The following is an 18136-nucleotide window of genomic DNA, read 5'->3' on the forward strand; positions in this document are numbered from 1 at the left end:
ATTCGCAGGCGGATTCTTAACCACTGCGCCACCAGGGAAGCCTGACAAAATCACTTTCAGTTACGTATTTCTTATTCTCCAGTTAAAAAAAAAGAGCCTAAAAGGTTTTCTGTAGAGAACCTTCCAGGGCAATGAATTTTAGGAGAAACACATCGTGTGGATCATACATAAAAAGTATCAGGTAGGGGCTTCCCTGGTGGCGCAGTGGTTGGGGGTCGGCCTGCCGATGCAGGGGACCGAGGTTTGTGCCCCGGTCCAGGAGGATCCCACATGCCGCGGAGCGGCTGGGCCTGCGAGTCCGAAGCCTGTGCTCCGCGACGGGAGAGGCCACGGCGGTGGGGGGTCCGCGTACAGCAAAAAAAAAAAAAAAAAAAAGTATCAGGTAGCAAAATGTTGTCAATTACAGTTTTGAAAAACATACAATAGTTTTTTAAAATCCAGTATTTCTTGCATCCTCTCTCTTCAAAAACCTAATATTTCCACTAAAGCCCAATTCACAGAGGGTACTTGTGCAGGGATGAACAGAGCTCAAGTATGATGTTCTGTGGCAATCTATTGTAACTCAGGAATAGAGCTTAGAAACCTAAAAGAATGCACAGTTAACAATGTCCCCAAGGTCACCGACAGATAATCTCAATGATGGAGAGCTGAACCTAATTTTCGAAAAGTTCCAGAGAATGAAATCATGGTTGCATTTTCTGATGTAAGATACTCTGTGCTGCTGTTTAAGGAGAGCACTGCTTCACTGGGATGCCAGAAACACAGGAGAAAGTTTAGGAATCCAACACAAAGTTGCAAATGTTAAATAATAAATATGTACCTTTAGGTATAACTGAAGTTTTTTTCTAAAAATGAACTTTGAATTTGCAATTCAATTCCACATGGACTAAGTTGAGGTCCTAGAATTCTCAAGCATAAAGCGAGGAAGAGATAATTTGAAGTTAAGAAAAGTTAAGAACTGGCATTTCTACTTAGCTGCCCCTAGTTAAACAAAACAAACCAGAAACAGTGAGACCCCTGAAGGTCGTAGTTTGAAAAGGATGGGCAGCAACAAGGCCCGCACGAAGGGAATCACTGGGTTTTCTCATGTGTAGCCTCGTGCATTTACACTGTTTGCCAAATACGGAAACTTCGGCTTTAACATACACAACCTTAATCTAGTATTTTTTTTCCCCTGCTAAAGCCAATAGATTCAGGTGCTTCACCAGACCAATTCCAATTCATCATAACAAAACCAAACTGTCAGGCCCCAGGAATGCTGTCTTTCAATGTGCCATGCTACGAGGCTTGAGTCACATTTCATGCTGCCCCGTCCAGACGCCAGGAGGTGCAGAGACAGTTCTACACTCACTGTTCCCACTGCTTTTCTCACTATTAACTCTTCAACCCTCCTTATCATTAAGCCTGATGCTTCTAAGGTCTCTGACCACATCCATCTGGTCAAACCTAATAATGGTCATTTCTCTGTCCTTGCCCTCTTCGCCTTTCAGTGGAATTCAGCACCGCTGAACGCGCTCTGCTTCCTGAGACGGTTCCTATTTTGCTGAGAATCAGTCCTCCTGGTGGTCCCCCTCTGCCACCACCTGATCCTTCTTGGTTTCACTTGCTGGCTCTTCTTCCTTCTCCCCAGCGGTTGGCACCGCCCAGGGCCCAGTCCTAAGCTCACTGCCCTCCTCACTCCGCAGGTGCCGCAGCTTAAATACCACCTATGTGCTAATGGTTCCCAACTGGATATTTACAGCCCTAACCTTTGCCCTGAATAAACAAACAAATAAATACTGAATTACAGAAAATATAATTTGATATTTATATTTTATACAATTTGATGTGATATCTCTATGTGGTTGTTTAATAGAAATCGCAAACCTAATACGTATAACCCAGAATTTTTTTATCGTACCCCAAGCCCTGCAAACATTTTTCTTCCCCAGTATTCCCCATCTCAGTAACTGGTACCACTGCCTACCCTACAGAATTCTCAATCATTTACAGCTGCTCAAGTCAAATATTTAGGCAGAAGGCACCCTGACTTCTCTGTTTCCACACACCTATGTTGTCCAACCCTGTCAGATCTTCCTAGAAAGTGCACCAAACTGATCCCGGTCACGGCCATCGTGCTTTCTCACCTGGACGATCGTTAACTGCCTGCTTCAGGTCCCTCTGCTCTTGCCTCCCTGCAATCCATTCTTTACACGAAGCCAGAGACAGAAAAGCCCGCCGTCCTCTCGTTAAAATACCCCGGTGGCTTCCCAAGCTCCTGGCCATGACCTATGAAGCCAAAGGCCTGTCCTCTGCATCCTAACTAAGCGCCCAGGGCTTTGTCTCCTGCAGTCTCAGCTGTGGGACCTATCCAGCACCTTCATACAGCGGAAGAACCAATTATCGATGTGAAGCTACGAATTCCAAAATGATGGTGGAACTTCACTCATAACACAGTCAATGGCTGCGTTCCAGGACTTCAGAGCCTCCTCCCCCTAAAGATGACTTTCACCCCTTAAACTCCAGCACGGGTCACTCCAAGGTGACACTCACAGTCCTGTCCACACAACTTTCCAAGTGTTCTCAAGAAGGGCAACACGCAAGCCCCGGACTTTCTAGGCAAATCACTTTTTCCTATCTGTCCTCAGTGCTGAGCCTATGGAGCTGGGAAAGCACAGCACCTCCCGGGTGGAAAGAGTACCCCAGGTCTGGCTGGGATGACAGGATGGCAGAGCAGGTGCAGGATCCCTACAGATCCACTACTTCCTGTGGCCCCAGGGTGCACAGAGAAGGGTCTTGGGCACCTTCCAGGAACCACCGCAAGTGAAAGGAGCAGAGGACGGCAGGCTCTGTGTCTGTCCACAAACAGAATCCGTCATTTTAATAATGAAAAATTTTAAATGAGGTGCACTTTGAGATGACTGTTATAGCCAGTGCCTAGGGCAATACCTTTATCAAGACTTTCAAAGATTCACATCCAAGTCAGGTGAGCTATTCTTCCCAGTGTCTCCACCACTAAACAGAACAATGTTTACTATCTCACAGGGTCCTGGAGACAGTGGATGTGAAAACGTTTTTTAAAGTATAAGTACTTCATCGAGGTATAATCTGCGGGAGAGTGAAAATAACTTGAATTAAGGCAATGAAGATACAAAGGCCCAGGCTGGAGATCTTATGTCATCAACGCCCAGCATGTGGTTGCAGCCAATAAATGTTTGCTGGAGAACTTAAGAAAACAGCTCACAAACCCTGGTGACAAGTGTGGTGTATAAAGTACATTCTGTCTCAAAATTATTCAAAGTTAATATGCCAACTTAAGGTTTTAAAAAAAAAAAAGAGAGAAAATAGTTTCAAGACGATTCCTTCTGAACAGTCCCAGGAGGGCAGGGATGTACCAGAACACCAGTGAAAACCCCAGATTCCAGTCTGGTTCTACCACTGGCTGTAATTTTAGGAGGGTGACTAAGCATTCTTCAGAGCAACACGACAGGCATGGGCTGCAGGAACTGTTTCATTCTAATTCGGTTGTTTTATTCCGTGCTCACACCAATAACATACAATACGTCTTATCAAACTCACTGCTTACTGAGTTCAGTGTGAGAAAGCCAAAACCGAATCACATTATTTCAAGACAATTGACCCACTATGACATCATGTTTTGATTTATGAAACACTTGATTATAAAGTGTTTTTCTGTTCTTCTGTTGAGTTCACTGCCTTGAAACGTGGCTGCAGAACTGAGTTAGCTTCTAAGCCCTGGACTTGCATTTACAGGTGATTTAGCTTTTAAGACCCTCTACCAAGCCTTCTTCAAAAGCGGTCAGAATCAACACTTTTAGACCTGAACACAGAGGCTGAGTCACTCCTCTGCGGGTCTCTGACAGGGGGACAGAGCTACATGTACTGGGAGCAGAGGGGAGAAGAGGTGACAGGGCCCCTCCCCTCCCTGCAGAGAGGTGGCAAGTAGGCAGAGCGGAATCACAGGTGAGTCAGCAGGAGTGTGGCAGACACCAAACAAGTGAAAGTGAGACAATTCTGCTAAAGAATTCGAAGAGCCCACGCTTGAACAAAAAATAACAAACACACTTCAGTCTAAAGGGACACTTTGGTCAAACCGATTTCTCTGTTTTTCTTCCTGTCTCCTGTGAACAGGACACAGGCCTAATTTCTGTTTCTGATAGACAACTCAGTCACGAAGCAGGAAGAGCACAAGTTATTCTCTTTGCTGAAAACAGCAGAGTTAACAATGGAAGTGGGAACTGTAAACAAGTAGAAATCGCCAACAGAGTCTTCACTCACACACACACACACACACACACACACACACACACACACACACACACACCCCAGATTAACTAAAAATTCAAACCGAATTGTGTTATAAAATCATCATGATTTTTTGGCTATGACTAACTGGACCACATACAACTAATTTTGAAGAGCTGCTAGAATTCTCCTTCACAAAATATTTCCAGAGAATACCACACAAACCCTGGAATAAAAGCATTCCCAGCAATGCTTTTCTTGGAGGCAAGTCCATGGCGCTCGCCAAGAGGAGTATTTTAAGAACCCCCCAAACTGCGCTGGGGACAAGGAAAAAGGAGGCAGACCACAGGGCGAGAGTCACTCCTTTTGCACAAAGGCAACATGACCCTTCAAGTAAGTGTGTGGAGTCTTCAAACCTTGACCCTAAAAGAAGCTGCCGCCTGTGAAGCTCCTGTCCAAAGTCGTGAACAAGCTGCAGATGAGTCCTAAACTGTGCACTAAGCTTTAGAAGCTAGCTGGTGTGGCTTTGTAAGCGGCAGGGGCAACTTCTGTCTCTCAAAATAGTTTATCATGTTTGTCCGATTGATTTTGTTTAGAAAACTAATGGAGGAGGCCATTCAAGAAGAGCGAGGATGTCTGTCTTATTTAAGATGGAGCTGAACAGGGAAAGGGATTCAGTTCATTTCTACAGGTTTTTTAAGGCAATAACCTATATTAGTATCAATGGACACGTCATGCCCACAAGAGGAAACCTTTGAGTCATCACAGTTACATGACCAGGCATTCTTCTTTAAGCCACAGTGCATCCTGTGCTTCTTGATTTCCCAGGGATCGGTGCTTTTCACGAATAGTGAGCGTTTGGGCATCATTGGTAAGCTGTTTTCATTGAGAGACACAAATCCCAAAAGTATCCTTAAACTCTGAGAGCTCTCACTTGGAGTACTAGGATCTATGGTTCTGGAGAAGCTTAAAATAACAATATATGAAAATCAGTACCACGGTGGCCGTAGGAGAAGCGGCAACTCAAATACACCGAAATCCTCAGGATCAGGAAAGAGTCTGTTCTTGGGTCCCCAAAGGCCAGACGCAGATGCTCCTCCCTTTGTCCACCCAGACCACCCCTGTTCCAGCCTTCTCTCACAACCCCTTCCTCAATAAAGGGGCCCCGGAGCCCCTTCTCCTATGAGCACCAACAGCGTTTACAAGCTTTTGTGGGTGTTCCCCAGGACCAGCCGTGCAATGAATGGACGGGTCCACGGCCAAGGGTTCACCGGTCCAGAGCAAGTGTCTTTTGTCAATTTTAGGGTTAATACGTTCTTTCCGTACCTAAGACCACGGGGACAGGATGTAAGAAGTGGTATTTACAGCTCTTGCAGGGGATTAGTAAGTTATTTCTGTTGTAAGGCTAACACACGTTAGGTTCTTACTTTTGCCCATCACCGGGAAGAGCACCACACACCCTTAACTCCTAGCTTTCACACAATCCTGTGAAGGACATCCTGTCTCTAGGTCCATTGCCCAGATGAGGAGCTGCGGCTCAGTGAGACGGAGCTTCTCACCTAAGGCTGCCCTGCGGGAAGGTGCCCGCCACCCGGGCAGCTCAGCGGAGTTTCTTCCCGTTTTACGTGGGGATGGATTAACTTTAAATCCCCCAATCCCGGGGCAGCCAGGTGGCTCACCATTTAACTGTCCCGTACTGAATTATTATTTTTTTTTATTGTAACCGATAAAACACTGGAGGCCTGGACATTGTGTTACAGTTCTATGCGTCTTCCTCTATTTCAAAATAAGGTAAACGCGCTGCCGATTTATACGTGGAAAATGATGACATAATGGGAATATACGGGAACCTCCACACAGAGCAAGCACGTATGCATTTACACGTGTGCGGATGTGTGCTTTCAGTGCGGTCATGTAAGGGCCTTGTCATCCCATTCTTTCTCTCTGAACAGCTACCTGCTGATTCCTGTCTTCTTAGTAGAAGGCATTGGATGTACAAGATACTAGACAGACAGAACATAGGACCTGTCAGAAGTCAGATCTTACAGAAGAGCCCGTGGCTTAATTAGTGCCCTAGCAAAGGGCACACCATTCTTAAGATCTTGAGGCAGCTGCTTTGCCACCGTCTGAAATCACTATACTGGGAAGGAGAACGCGGTGTTTAAAATCACCACTTGAATGCTTTCCGGCACTAGTGTTAAAACCCCCAGGAAGGCTCCTGGCTCAGCACTATGATAGCCCCGCCCCAGTCCTGCCCTTGCTCCTGTCCTGGGGGGTCCACACCCTCCCCTGCCACCCCCCCACCCCCCACCCCAACGGGTCAGCATCGCTCCGGGCCAGCACCGCCGGTGAGCACCGCGTCAGGAAGGATGTGAACAGACTGGGGACGGTTGGAGGCCCAGGGCAACCTACTCTATTCTTTTTTTTTTTTACATCTTTATTGGAGTATAATTGCTTTACAATGGTGTGTTATTTTCTGCTTTATAACAAAGTGAACAAGCTATACATATACATATATCCCCATATCGCCTCCCTGTTGCATCTCCCTGTCCCTCCCTATCCCATCCCTCTAGGTGGTCACGTGCTATGCGGCTGCTTCCCACTAGCTATCTACTTTACGTTTGGTAGTGTATGTATGTCCATGCCACTCTCTCACTTCGTCCCAGCTTACCCTTCCCCCTCCCCGTGTCCTCAAGTCCATTCTCTAGTAGGTCTGTGTCTTTATTCCTGTCTTACCCCTAGGTTCTGTAAACGTTTCCTTTTCAATTTTTCTCAACGTGCTCTGTTTCTGAACGGTCTGTCTCCTTACTTACAAGGACCTAAGCCCATTCTGAGGACTAGGAATTTTATGTGAAGGCATGGGCAGGGTCCCTGCTGGGGCGGGGGGTGCTCTGAGGGATAAGGTGGTGCAGGCCTCCTTCCTGGAGCTGCCAGGAATCTCAGGCTCCTTGGCTTGCAGACACGTCACACCAAGCTCTACTCTTCACACACCTTCCTCCTTCTGTGTCTTCCTAAACTTTTAGAAAGCCTGTCCTTACAGAACTCAAATCAATTAAAAGTCATCAGCCGGGGACACAATAAACAGTGTTACATGGCCTTTATAGAATTAATGCATTTGTGCATGGGGGAGAAGGCAGGATAACGGCGCCCACAGCTGTCCACAGGCGGGTCCCTAGGATCTGTGAATGTGTTTCCTTCCGCGGTGACAGGCACTTTACAGATGCGATGAAGTTAACGACCTTGAGATGGGAGATGCTCTGGGTTATCCAGGTGGGCTCCATGAGACCACGAGGGTCCCAATAAGTGGAAGACGAAAGCGGGAAATCACAGATTTGGCTACGGAAGCAGAGGTCATGACCTAATCGCTGGAAGGGGACACGAGCCCAGGGACATGGGTGGCCTCCAGAAGCTGGAAAGGGCAGGAAACAACTGTTCTCCTAGAGCCTCCAGAAACCTATTTCAGATTACTGACCTCTGAAACTGTAAGAAAATAGATTTGTGGGGTGTTTTCTTTTTTAGCCTCTGAAAAATTTGTTATAGCAGCCACAGAAAACTAATACAGTCCCATGGATTCTGAAGTAGAAGAAATTGTTCAAGGTGCTGCTACCTTGTGTTATTTAGGAAAACTGGCCAAGTGGGCGACTATCTGGCAAGGGTCCCATGGGTGACACGGTGGCTCCTGGGGCTACCGTCACTTGTACTCAGCTGCAGGGAGTCAGGGGGGAACAGGGGCAGCCGCCATGTCAAACTGCAGGGCCACTCATGCCAGATTTGCGGATCCGGTGATGCCTGGTGCTGGGTGGATGGCTCGTCCCTGCGCTGGTGCCTCTCACAGCTCCGTGACGTCTGCCTGGGTGCGTAGGAGGAACGAGAAGCCTCCACACGCACCCCTCTAAATCATTATGGATGTTTGCTAAGTCATCTTCTTACCAACTGTTATGTGGTCGTCCAAGTCAACAACCCCGGGATTATCTCACTCCTCTGCCCTTACAACCTGCAGCCCACCCATGAGAAAGCCTTTGACCTCGACCGTCACGAGAGCATCCAAATCAGAGCACGTCTTGCCACCGCTACCCCTCCTGCCACCCACTCCGAGCTGCAGTCTCTCCCACTGGAATACTGACTGCAGCAGCTGCCAGCGGGTTCCCTGATGCCATCCTGCTCCCCTGCAGGGAGCTCTCCACACAGCAGCCACGTCCGCTGAGAAACACAAGTCAGATCACGTCACTCCCAGGATAGAAACCTTCCCATGTCTTATCACGACACAAGGAATAGGACACAAGCACTTTACCACCGTTCCCGTCACGATCTGGCGGTCCCACCTCATCTTCTGCTACTTTTTCTCTTGGTGTGCCCCAATCCGACCTTCTTGCTATTCCTCAAAGACACCATTCCTCCTTAGGGATTCTGTCCTGGTATAACGTCTGGGGGCTCTAAGTCGGGGTCTGCAGTGCCAACCTTACAGGACCCGTCTGGGAACGCCAACAGCCCAACACCTGGAGGCCCAGGGTGCTGTGGAAATATACAGGAGTCCCTAAACAGAACCACCCTTTGTCTGGGTAGTTTGTGTTCTTATTTTTGAGTTGTGAGAGCTTATATATTCTGGATGTAAGTGCTTTGTCAGATGAGATTTGCGAGTATTTTCTCCTGGTCCTTTCATAATATTCTTCACAGAGTAACAATTTTTAATTCTGATGAAGTATAACATTAATCTTTTCTCTTACACATCATGCTTTTGGTGTTGTATCTAAGGACTTTTCGTGTAAACCAAGGTCATGAAGATTTTTATCCTATGGTTTACTTCTAAGAGTTTGATCATTTTACATTTTAGCCTGTGATCCAGTTTGACGTAAGTTCTGTGCAGAGCATAAGGTTATAGGTTAATTTTTTTGTATATAGATGTCCAGTTGCTCCAGCGCCATTTGTTGAAAAGACTGTCCCTTCTCCACTGAATGGCCTTTGCATGTTCATCAAAACCAGTGGCCGTTTGCCTGGGTGTATTTCTGGACTCTCCGTCTGTTCCATTATGTCTGTCCTTTTGCTGAGACCACATCGTCTTGATTACTGAAGTGTCAAAGGATACCTTAAGATCAGGTAGTGTTATACCTCCAACTACTTTTTTGTTTTCTTTTAAATTTTATTTATTATTCGAAAGCCATACACAAGTAATATAGAAAATTTGGAACTTACAGGAAAACCAAAGAGAAGAATTACAATTACTTTACTCCACCATCCACAGATAACCATTATTATTAACATTTTGGAATATATCCTCAGTCTTTTTATCGTTTTATGTATGCAAGTACGCACCTATATTAAAAGAAAAAACCAAAATTGAGATTACATAATACTCACTACTTTTATAACCTTTTTTAATGTTCAAAGAGCATTTTTCTTTCTAGTCAAATGTTCTTCTACGTGACTTTTAAGGGCTGTGCAGTACTCCGCCATCTAGATGGATACACAATAATTTACTTCAGCAATTCCCTATTGAAAATTTTCATTACAGCAGAAAAGAAACGAACCTCCAATCAGACAGTCGCTTTCCTTTTTTCCTCTATTGCAATGCTGGGATGAACATCCTATAAGTAAATCTTTAATGATCTTGTTAAGATAAATGACCGAATGTAGACTTATGAAGTCAAAGGCCATGGAAACTTTTAGGATGTTTGCCACTATCTCCAAACTGACATCAGGAAGCCTGGACCACCTGGTACCCCATATGCAATGTGCGGGGTGTTATTTCAGTACTACTTTGCCGATAACTGCGTCTTATTTCCCTGTTGCCGTTTGCTGCGGGAAAAGTGCTCTCCTTCCGTTAGTTACTAATGAAGCACACATTCCTCCCCGTGGTTCTATCCGTCTGGACGTCGGTTATGAGGCGGCAGGTAGGTCCTCTCACCGCCGGCCCCTGTTCCTTGAGGCTGTGTGTATAAAAATCCCAGGGTGGGGAAGAGGAAGCAGGATGAAGCCAAGGACACCTTCACGTGGCCCCATCTCTGGGCCGAGTGGGAAGACTGGAGACAATCGGAGAGGCGAGTAGATGGCTGGATGCTGGCCCTGGATTGCAGTGGCTGTCACCCTCCTCCTGGGGTGCTCCTGGTCTCTGTGGGCCCCTCTGCAGGACGCCCAGGTGGGCCTGTGCTCTCCGGGCCTGGTCCTTCCCGGGCCTTCCGCTTGCCGCTGTGCCCCCAGGCTGCTACTCCTCATTTCTGCCCCAGGACGGGTGAGGATGGCAGAGCTGCAGGGAGACCCTGCGGCCAGTGAAGCCAGGAGGGGGAGAAAGGACAGAGCGAGGTCCAGGGACAGAACGACCTTTGCAGCCTGCGAGTGGACTCAGACCGCCCACCCTCTGGACCGCAGTCCCGCACACATCCAGCTTAGCCTGCAGAAGCGTGGGTTCAGTGACCTGCGGGCCCCTAAATCTCTCTGTTTCTCATAAATGGAGACTAGGACCCGGCTCCCTACACACCTGCTGCCCCCAAACAGAGCAAACAGCTTCCTGCAGCCCCTGAACTTAGTCACCATCTCAGGCCGGGAGCCTGGGCCAAGGTCCAAGCACACCAGAGCGCAGGAGTGAGACTGGGTCAGGAGCTGGGGGTGGCAGGTTTACACCGCCTGATGCCCCAGAGGGGGTCACGTCCCACAGCCCACCTCTCCTGGATGATGGACGGGAGCATTTCCTGCCTGCACAGGCCTGAGCTGAGTCTCACACACTGTTCTGCAAAGTAAATTGAGGGAAGAAAGAGCAGGGGCCGCCGGAACGCCACGGGGCCTGCGACCTGCTCTAGGGGGTGTGCGTGGGGAGCCCGGGACCACCTTTGCCTGGTGGGAGGTCAATGCAGAGGCTGCGCTGCCACCAGCCCCTCCCCAGCTCCCCGGGCCAAAGTCAGAGGTGGGGAGGGCAGCAGCTTCTGCGAAAGCTGCTTTGTTCCCACTGCAGCCGGAGGAGCGCCCGGGCTCTGAGTCTGCACAGGAGGCTCCGATTCCCTCGGGCAGGCCCAGCTCTGTGACTCCCCACCTCGCGTGGAGAAGTGGAGATGCGGGCGGGTCTGAGGGTTCCATGCAGAGGTGAGTATCCCTGAATCCAGAGTCTGGGCCAGGCTGAGGAAATAAATACCGGGAAAGACAAGAGCGGGGGATGACTGCTCAGATGGGAGCCTCCGTGTGACCTTCTCCCTGAAGAGGAGCTTACTTTAGGGTGTCGCCTGGAGAGGCCACTAGGAAAGGATGGGCACAAGGAACAAGGGTGGGGGGACACCTGGGTAGAGGGGTGGATGGGGTTTCCTGTGTTCCACACAAAGACCAGCCGACCCTGCTAGTCAGAGCCTCTCCCCAACCCCGTTCAGCTGGGCTCTCTAGTCTGAAACTCTTCTCTCTGGCTGGTCAGGCTGGCTGAAGGCTCTCCAAGGGGACAGGGTCCCCTTCCAGAAGGGGTCATCACTCCCAGCTCCGTCACCTTCCAGATGAGGGGAGGCAGCTCCTGTCCCTGGAAGCCAGGGGCAGGGGGCATATGCCTCCAGCTCTGTCCTTCTCTTTCAAAACTGTTTCATCTAGTCTGTTCCTTTTTCTCCATATACACATCTTAGAGTCAGCTTGTCTATATCATCAAAGAATTCTCCTGTGAGTGTGAGTGGGAATGTATTAAATCTGCAAATCATTTTGGGGAGGAATGGCATTTTAACCATACCGAGTCTTCCAATCCATGCGCACGGTATGTCTCTCTGTTGTTTAAAATCAGTGTTTTGTTGTTTCCAGCACACAGATCCTGCACATCTTTTGATGTTAGATTTGTGTATAAATACCTCATTGTTGACCTTGTATTACTGTATCCTTGTTTCCTGACAATTTGCTGAACTCACTTATTAGTTCTGAGAGCTTTTTGGTATAGATTTCTTGCAACTGTCTACATTAGCAATCATACTGTCTAAGAACAGAGGTAGTCTCACCTCTTCCCCTCTAACCTAAATGCCTTTTATTTCGTTTTCTTGCCTTATTGCACTTAATCCATTCACTTACGTCATGTGGGCAAGGCTCCTCCCTCAGGGCAGGAAGGCCCAGGCGGGGAGTCTTGTCTGAGCACTGGAATTTTATCAAATAACATGTTTTACTTCCTGCTTTGCTCACAGATAGTGGTTAATACCACAGAGAGTGGTTAATTCCACATATGGTTACCAGAAGTTAAATGTGCACCTGGCTCCATTTCTATGTGTGATTAGTGGGAGAACATTGGCAGGACACGGAGCAGAAACACAGGGGGCACCCAGGCAGCGGCCTCCACGCCTGGCAGCAGTAAACGCTGGCCCTCGTGTCTGACCTCCCTGCTGGCTCTACATTCCAGGAGAACAGGCTGGGCACAGAATCAAGTACAGCTGCCTGGCCTCATAAAATATAAAGAACATCTCTCCCTCTGAGACACCAGGGAAGGAAGAGGTGACTGATAAACAGACAGAGACACTGTGAACTGGAGAGAAAGCAAACAGGATACTTATTCACGGAAGCTGGAGTTATTAATGACAGTTCATACAAATAAATGTGGATCGGTACTCAGACTCAATTAGGTAAGGTAATTCCAATTGCCGCCAATGCAAATAGGACTTCTGGGGGGAACTGCAGCCTTCTCCACTTCATGACTCTAAGCACTAATGTCCTAAACCTCTTGTACTGACCGATGCAGGGTTAAATCATGATAAGGGAAAAAGACCACCGCTGTTCTTGAAAATATATCTACAGTTTGTTTGTGTATTATAATTCTACCAGTTTAAATTAACACAGTATTAATATAACACCATGCTTAGGGGAAGGAGAAGGGAGGGTGGGTACTTAGCAGATGCAAAATGGAAACACAAGTAACAAATGATGCTACCCTCAGACAGCAATGCTTTGGAGTGACCACAGGTTGGGTATCAAAGTAAAAACAGAAAGAGTAACAATTTCAAGAATAATGAAAACAATGATTACCCCCCCACCCCCCACAGGGCTTCCCTGGTGGCACAGTGGTTGAGAGTCTGCCTGCCGATGCAGGGGACACGGGTTCGTGCCCCGGTCCGGGAGGATCCCACATGCCGCGGAGCGGCTGGGCCCGTGAGCCATGGCCGCTGAGCCTGCGCGTCCGGAGCCTGTGCTCCGCAACGGGAGAGGCTGCAGCGGTGAGAGGCCCACGTACCACAAAAAAAAAAAAAAAAAAAAACCCAAAACCCCAAAACCCTACATTTAATGCAGAGAAATAAGGGCAAGTAATGTTAAAGATAGATATGCATAAGATAAAACATATCCAAACAGGATTAAATGAACATGTTTCACCCTAAGTAAATCCATCTGTGAAAACAATCATTGAATTCTTTTGGCTTTTTAAACCATCATTAACATAGGTCACATTATTTCTTGGTCAAAAACGGAAGAAAGTGCATTTGACTGTGAGAACACGCACTGGGCGTTTTCAGGCCAAGTCTGCCCTATCTTATTTCTGCCCGTGGCTGCCAGGTCTATATCTGGAAGGCTACCTGCCCGTCCTCCTGGGGACCAGCAGTGGCTGGAGGTGAGGAGAGCCAGAGGGGCCAGAGCAGGAGGACAGAAGGCGTGATAACACAGATGCAGGGCCACCACTCGGCCTGACCAAAGCCATGGGACGCCCTGTTTCAGGACACTAACCCAAAAGCGTACTTCGCTGACGCAGCGGCTTACCCGTTCGAAGGAGAGAATCCAGCAGCCGCTTGCGATGCCCCGCAGCACGTTCTGGGTGCGGCGGGGCTTCCTGGCGAGCACGTGCGTGGGGCAGCCACACGCCTCCCCGGCCAAGGAGAAGCCCTTCAGTTTATCCACAACCTGGTTGACCACGTTCTGCTTTCTGCCAAATAGGAAGAAAAACCAACGCAATGGATGTGCTTCCTGAGCAGAAACATCGAGGTGATGGCAATGAATTAAAATGTAAAAAACCGGAAGAATTCTACATTGATGTCGGCTATGGTGCTCATGTCAATTTCTTTGCCGTCGATGACTTGAAATGTGGGGGAATAAAAAATTTCAGATCTCAACTCCAACCACCTATTCTAATGGCTGAGGAAACGGTGGCCCCAAGGCTACCAGGGGTTTCCCCAAGTGCCTGGGGTGGGGCAGGCCAGTATCCCACACCAGACCTCCTGACACCTGCCCAGACACCACAGCAATTATTTACTTCTGTGTCCCGTTTGAACCAATTTGTGCATGGTCAGGACCAAGCTTCCCACTCATTTTATTTCGAAAATATAACATTTGCCGAGAGTCAAACACATCGCTTTTCTACTAAGAGGGGGAAAAAGGGGTCCTTTTTATTAAGTCATCGGATCAAATCTCAGGGCAAATTTCACAAAGCTCACCCGTGTTTATCTTCTGGTCTTTCATTCCACTAATGCCTTAAGAACGCTTTTTTTCTCTTTAAATATTCTTCCTCTCTAACTTCCTTCCCAAATAACCCTCTACTTTTCCTCTCCCTCGGTCTCCAGGCAAGTTTTGGAAATCCCCGATGAAACACAAACAATATGTAGGCTTTCTGAGCCACACTATGACGTGCACAGCGAGTTAAGAAATAAACTTCTCTCTTCTCCAAAAATTATACTCCAAAGGGAAGGAGGCAGGTTTGTCCATGCTTGTGCAGACCGTCTCTGACAATCCCCCATCCCCCCGCATTTCTTATTTTTAACACCAATGAACTTGGGTTTGCCAATCACAAGGACCCGTTTCTCCACTTGTGAAATGAAAGGCTTGACCTCTACTCTGGTGAGAAGTTCTCAGGGATCCCCAGGGTACAGAAGATGGATGGGTCAAGGCTGGGTCCCATCACCACTCCAACCAGAGGATCTGTGCTTCTTGGGGTTGTGGAAAATATTAAACTGGGGGGACAAAAGGCAAAGAAAAAAACAAAAAGAAGTGAAAACCTCTAACCCAGATGCTCTTCAGAAGCCTCGCTCGTTGCTGCACATCTATGATTTTCTCATTCCAAGTCTGGGAGCTGCTGGCTGTTTGTGGATGTGCTAATCAATAACAAGGATCTTTTCAAGACACGGCTGATCAATATGGCCTCAGAACGTGTCTAGGTCTTGTTCTTACCTTCAGACAAGAAGTATATGTGGGGCAAGAAAGAATAAAAAAGAGGAGATGGCCTAAATGAAGAGTTTGATTTTCAAACCTTCAACTGGGAAAATAACTAGTTATCACTGTTTTTAATTTGGGGCAAAAATATAGACTTTTAAAAATGCTAGACCCAGGGCTTCCCTGGTGGTGCAGTGGTTGAGAGTCTGCCTGCCGATGCAGGGGACACCGGGGTTCATGCCCCGGTCCGGGAAGATCCCACATGCCGCGGAGCGGCTGGGCCCGTGAGCCATGGCCGCTGAGCCTGCGCATCCGGAGCCTGTGCTCCGCAACGGGAGAGGCCACAGCAGTGAGAGGCCCGCGTACTGCAAAAAAAAAAAAAAAAAAAAAAAAAGCTAGACCTGTATTCAATATTCATTTCTGTACTGGACTAGTTAGGATGACCAATATATTTCACAAGACATTAACAGAAATTGTGAGTGTGCTCCTTTTTCACCAGATAATGTGGTTTGAACAACCAGCCCTTTTAACTTCATGCCACAGGTGGAAAGGGATCCCACTACAGAAAGTGTTGGAAGCATGCACTCTTTTTGCAGCCTGTTTTTCACTGAGATGCCCCAATGTTTTGATAAATGTCTTAAAGCCCTAAAACCTCAGATAGATATAAAAAACACAGTTTTCCCATTTGAACAAGAATTCAAAAATCTGTTGCAAAGAATATGGCACTGTATTTTTGTTGGATGTGCTATATCGTGCTAAAAGTTTAAGGATGGTGATAAGAGCACGCCAGCAAGCTGTGAACGCTCCCACAAGATGTGCACACAGCTGCTTTAACGCAGCGGCAGAAAGCTTACCACCAAAGCGTTTCTTTAAGACCTTTAAGGGAAATGCTTCCACCAGTGAGGCTCCACTTACGGGGCCTTCATGGGGTGGGGATGGTGGACAGGCAGAGCCAATAGGTACGAGACAACAAGAGGAACAGCAAATACTATAACGCCTCTAAATGCTGTCCAAACCACTCAAGAGGTCTTCAGTGCTGAACTGTTCACAGTCATTTAACTCTTTTATTTCCAGTGATCTTCTAACTCCAATACTAATTATATAGAGTAACAGCAATACAGCACAGAGGTATGAGCTGCCCAAGAGCACAGCAGCACAGTATATGAACAAAAACTCTAAAATTTTATATTGAGTAGAAAGTTATCAAAACAATGAGTACTTACTCAGATGGCATGCTTGTCATGACTAATGTTCTTGTTGGCTAGAGATGTCAAAAGAGAAGGAACAAAAAACAGTCAAAAATATAAAAAATATTTTTCCCACAGAAATAAACTTTAATATGTTTTCTGAAAAGTTACATCACTTAAAAGTAAACATTTAAGCATATATCAAAAGAAAAAAACTTTATATTCCTGGAAAAAAAATAGCCCAAGAGATAGAAACTCAGACACTATCCCCAAACCAACCCAAAATAATCCAGGATGTGAGGTGGAAGAGAAAAAAAGTTTCCCTCCTGAAGTTCGTTCTACCAGTTGGCTAGCAGACCTCCAAAAGTGCCCAACTGTGAATAAACTTCCAAGGAAGGAGAGGGTAAGAAAGGCATTTTTCTTGCAGGCTTAGAAACCATTTTTCCTGAGGCTTCTAGGCAACCATTTTCTTGTCTTGGACATAGGTACACAGTAATGTGTGTACCTGAGTCAAGGAAATTCTTTAACTCCTTCCACACAAAAGCACAGATAATGGGACTGCTTATTTATGTGTTGGCATCTCCTATTAACTGGAAATGTAAATTTTTAAAAATAAAAGTTTAAACGTACTTTTTACTTATATAAGAAATGCATGCTGATGGCAAAGAATTAAATGCTTTAAAAATATGTAATTAGATATATAAATTCCCCCCTAGTTCCACCAGCCAGAAATGACAATCATTTAATAGCAATAATTTGGTATATATTAAGCCAAATGTTGTTTATTTAAAAAACAAATGTGAACACACATTATTCATACACTCTTTCAGCTCATACAATGTACTTCGAATGCATCCAGCTGCTTGGTATAACCACGAACCCACCACGGCACACGCGTCGGTGCCCTGAATGGTCCTGTGCATGAATGAAGAGGAACCAAAGAGACCCAGAGGACCTGGGGACACGTGGGACTGAAGGGCCTGTGAGCCCCATGGGTGTATTGAGGGAGCGTGGAGGAAGAGGTAAGACGAATGAAAAAGATACTCAGAGGAAGCCCTCTCACAAGTGGCACACGAGCCACCCAACAATGGATGACGCTGCCCTATCCCTAGGTAACCCTCTGGATCATCCTGTGTCCGCGCTCCTCTGTTTCGGGGCCGAGCGGAACATGAGCACAGCTCCCTGGGTTGAGTCTGGAGACAAAACCTTCACGGAGGAGTCTCATCACTGAGTACGAGTCTGGCTTCAGTGTCACCCTGGAACAATGACTACACAGGCCCAGTGGTGTGGCCACATCCAAGTAAAACCCAGAAGGAGGCCATTCCAGGGCACTTACTTTCTTCTGGGGAACCATCCAAGGACACCTGTAAGGTTTCATCCGTGGGGAACACTCATTTCTAGAGCGAAGGGATGAAGGGGAATGGGAAGAGGAAGTTCTCCTGACTTGGGCATCACTAGGCTTCGTCTCTGTGACTGACCCTCAGGCTGCTTCTCTTCTTTACCTACACTCACTCCCCACGTGGCCTCTCACACAACCTCTGGGCTTTATACAGCAGCAACACGCCGAGCAGTCCCAGTTCCACATCTCCAGCTCAGAGTTACTCCTTGGTGCCCTGACTCAAAAAGACTCTACTGTC

The 18136-nt window shown here is 47.2% G+C and overlaps 1 protein-coding gene across 3 annotated transcripts in view; it reads right to left on the reverse strand.

Moving 5' to 3' along the window:
* Window positions 1–13988: 13988 nt before the first annotated feature.
* The window catches only part of MCPH1 (microcephalin 1), a 75733-nt gene continuing 71585 nt past the window's right edge, over window positions 13989–18136 (reverse strand). For 2 of the 3 annotated variants that reach the window (XM_070044624.1, XM_070044625.1), the window contains 2 exons: window positions 16536–16573; window positions 13989–14092 (listed from right to left, as the gene is read on the reverse strand). In XM_070044624.1, the coding sequence (XP_069900725.1) occupies window positions 16558–16573 (16 nt within the window). In that variant the 3' untranslated portion in view covers window positions 13989–14092; window positions 16536–16557. Of the gene's footprint in view, window positions 14093–14323; window positions 15114–16535; window positions 16574–18136 lie in introns of those variants that run through there. The other variant, XM_060291563.1, reaches the window with a different exon arrangement.

This window comes from Globicephala melas, chromosome 21, assembly GCF_963455315.2.
Source record: "Globicephala melas chromosome 21, mGloMel1.2, whole genome shotgun sequence".
In the NCBI taxonomy this organism is placed as follows: domain Eukaryota; kingdom Metazoa; phylum Chordata; class Mammalia; order Artiodactyla; family Delphinidae; genus Globicephala; species Globicephala melas.